This window comes from Dermacentor variabilis, chromosome 5 (assembly GCF_050947875.1).
Source record: "Dermacentor variabilis isolate Ectoservices chromosome 5, ASM5094787v1, whole genome shotgun sequence".
NCBI lineage: Eukaryota > Metazoa > Arthropoda > Arachnida > Ixodida > Ixodidae > Dermacentor > Dermacentor variabilis.
The window spans coordinates 179374665-179378240 of record NC_134572.1 but is presented as its reverse complement, the minus strand read 5'-3'; the positions used below and the strand labels follow the sequence as shown (position 1 = coordinate 179378240).

The 3576-nt window shown below is 42.7% G+C and overlaps 1 protein-coding gene across 1 annotated transcript; it reads right to left on the bottom strand.

Annotated features, from left to right (window-relative positions):
- Positions 1–238: 238 nt before the first annotated feature.
- LOC142582050 (uncharacterized) lies at positions 239–2610 on the bottom strand. The gene has a single exon (XM_075691470.1). The coding sequence runs from the start codon at positions 2481–2483 to the stop codon at positions 1677–1679; it is 807 nt and encodes a 268-aa protein (XP_075547585.1). The 5' UTR covers positions 2484–2610; the 3' UTR covers positions 239–1676.
- Positions 2611–3576: the final 966 nt, after the last annotated feature.

Sequence of the window (3576 nt, the reverse complement as noted above, 5' to 3'; positions counted from 1 at the left end):
AAAGCCGAACAGAGCACTAGATAGAATGTTTTGTCGGTCGAAAAAGTTTGATAAGCGAGAAAAAATAATCTTTTCTAATCCTTTGGAAAATACTGGAATGATTGAGATGGGTCTGTAATTTGACACGTCATTTCTGTTGCCTCCTTTAAAAAGTACAGTTACCCTACTCATTTTCATCTTTTCTGGAAACAACCCAGACTGTAAAGCTAGATTAAAAATGTGCGTTAAAGCGGGAGTGATGTATTCTAAAACATACTTGATAGGTTTTATTTGGATATCATCAATGTCAAGAGCTTTACTATTTTTAAGGTTCATGATAGTGCTAAATACCTCAAATTCACTAGTGGGATTGAAAAATAAGCTGTTAGAAACGGAAAGAAACGATGACGTATCAGGCCGTGTTTGCTGTGGCACGGTTATACTTGCAAAGTACTTATTGAAATGGTTTGCGAGTGCTAAACCTGAAATTTCGTTGTTACCATAGATTATCTTGTCTGGTGAGGTAGCATGCTTTTCGCGGCCAAGAACCTTATTGATAATGCTCCACAAGGTTTCAGGATGTTTACCAGTGGCGTTTGCAAACAGATGCTCATGATAAGCATTCTTAGCGCGTCTAAGTTCTGTATTTAGTTTGTTTCTCTGTTTCTTAAACAGTGTCAGCGTTTCAGGCGAGCGTGTTGTAAGAAATCTATGGTACAATTTATCTTTCTGTTTTATCATTTTAAAAAGTTCCTGTGTAATCCAGGGTTTTCTTATTTTTTTGGATTGCTTAATCTTTTTGAAGGGAAAATGTGCGCTGTAGATTTGTATAAACGCTGACATAAACTTGGAATACGCGACATTTACATCACTTATTTCGTATAGGAAAGACCAGTCATAATTGCAAACTGTGCGTTTAAAAAGATCCATATTTCTATCAGTTATATCTTGTATAGTAAACACATTTGACTCTGAACAACTTTTTCTCACATTGAAACGATATGTCATAAACACAGGACAATGATCACTAACGTCCGACGTTACTGTTCCAGTATGTTCTACGACAGTGTCAATATTCGTGATAAGAATGTCGAGACATGTAGACGAGGACAACGTAACAAGAGTTGGTGTGCTAATTAGGTTTACAAATCCCGCACAGCTAAGTCTATTAGTAAAATCCCGTGTAGCAGCAGTATCTTCAAGAAAATTTATGTTAGTGTCTCCCCCGCAGACAAGTCGAAATTCGTTAGCAGATACATATTCCAGTAAATTATCAAAGAAATTTAGAAAGCCAAAAATATTTCCATTTGGTGGGCGATATACGACCGAAATAATATCGGAGTAATGTTTAAGCGTTAAAATTTCATAGTCGTTTGTTGTTTTACAAAACTCTGATACTACTTCACAGTTCCATCGCGACGAGACATATATTGCTACACCCCCTCCTCGCCTATCAGTTCGATTTAAAACGCAATCAGCATAGCCATCAATGTACAGCAGAGTACTGCTGTCATGATACCACGTTTCGGTTAGCATAATGATATCGAACTTGAAAGAAAACTGATTTAAAAAATTACTGATAATTTCTTGTTTGTTGACTGCAGATCGAGCATTCAAGTGTAGAACGGAAATGCTAGAGTTAGATTGCAATTGTAAACGATGCGGTAAGATGAAATCGTGATATTCCATGGCAATTTTTAGTGAGCGTTCCCAGTCACGTCAGAAACAGCAGACGTAATCCTAGCAAGATCACGTTCTTCCGATATTTGCACAGCATCGGACGTATCGCTTTTCCTTGCATAGATTTTCCCATTGCTGGTCCACACAGATTTCCATTTATGCTCATACTTCCTTTTCACTGCCATGCCAAGCAGCCTCTTTAGCGCTGGGCACAAATGTTCGTTCACATAAACGGGGCATGTGGATTCCAGTCGTAGGTCTCTGTTTGTGATTCTTGTCTTCTTTGCTTTCTTCAAGGTGGCGTCACGTTTAGCTCTAGATTTAAACTGAACGACAATGTTTGTTTTATCCGGGTTGCGTGTTGGAACACGGTGACAACACTCAACGTCAGATAAACTGATTGGCTCATGGATTGCAGTGCCTATATCAGATAAAATAGTAGCAAGGTCCTCATTTTCTTTCTTTACAACGCCCTGTATTTCCAGATTAGCGTTTCGTGAGTACTGCTCCGAATGCGTGAGTCGCCTTTCAAGTTCACCTGCTTTTCTTTCCAGAGCAGCATATTTAGCGCGCAGTTCGTCATTTTCCTTTACCTGACTTGAATTCTTTGAGACCTCAGAATCAAGCTTTTGTCTCATTTCCTTGATTGACTCATGCAGAAAGTCAATACTCTTACTCATTTGGCGTTCCTCATTGCGCACCTCCCGGATCTCGTTCCTAAGGTCACGCTCTAATGCATCTTTGAAGGCTTTGAATTCTTGTTTAATTTCTTTGAGCAATTCAGCTCTTACCTCTTCCTTCAGTTTTGCGAGTTCCTTAGCCATATCGGCAATCCTAACATACAGCAATTGATGCGCGAAACAAGCAAATACACACTCAAACTTGGCAGTGGCGACGACACTGTATAAATATAAATGGAAATGTATATGTACAGTGAGCACTAACCTGTAGTAATAACAAGCAGTAACCTTTAGTTGAGCGCCAAGCAGCGTGGTCACCGCTGCCAAGTGAAAGGACGGGGGGCTGGTAGTCTGCTTTTATAGCAAAAGCGGTATCGCAAGATGCCGAGATATTCCCTGGAGCTGATGATAGGCGCCACGCCTCCTGGTGGTAGCCAGTCAAAAGGCTACGCCTTCCGTGCTTTCGCTGACCACGGCGATACACGTGATGAAGACCGCTTCTGTCCAAAACGTCGGAATGCAGCTCCAGCAGAAACGGCGATCTGTAGTAATAACAAGCAGTAACCTTTAGTTGAGCGCCAAGCAGCGTGGTCACCGCTGCCAAGTGAAAGGACGGGGGGCTGGTAGTCTGCTTTTATAGCAAAAGCGGTATCGCAAGATGCCGAGATATTCCCTGGAGCTGATGATAGGCGCCACGCCTCCTGGTGGTAGCCAGTCAAAAGGCTACGCCTTCCGTGCTTTCGCTGACCACGGCGATACACGTGATGAAGACCGCTTCTGTCCAAAACGTCGGAATGCAGCTCCAGCAGAAACGGCGATCTGTAGTAATAACAAGCAGTAACCTTTAGTTGAGCGCCAAGCAGCGTGGTCACCGCTGCCAAGTAGTGGGTATGATCTCTTGGGGCTGGTGAGTAAGCGCAAATGGGGCAGCCAGGTATGTGCCAATATGTGGTGCACTTTGGACTGCCGGGTATGTGCCACTGCTTATGCGAGGGCTATCACGATGTACATGATTGTGACGTTGATGAACAGAGTGATGGTGATAACAATGACGAGATTAAATGACGAGTGGGCATGGGAGAGCAGCGACGATGTTGTTGCTCAAAATCCCCTTCTGCTTTCATATACAGTTCATCGCCTTATTCTTCGGATGGCTATCCGCGCCTGCGCTTGCGGTTGGACCAACTCCTCCTGCATCGACGCCGTTGCCGTTATCATCACCGCTCTTGGTACCTTC

Bases quoted from the DNA above. Each gene is read 5' to 3' on its own strand.
- LOC142582050 (XM_075691470.1), bottom strand. From the start codon at position 2,483: ATGGCTAAGGAACTCGCAAAACTGAAGGAAGAGGTAAGAGCTGAATTG.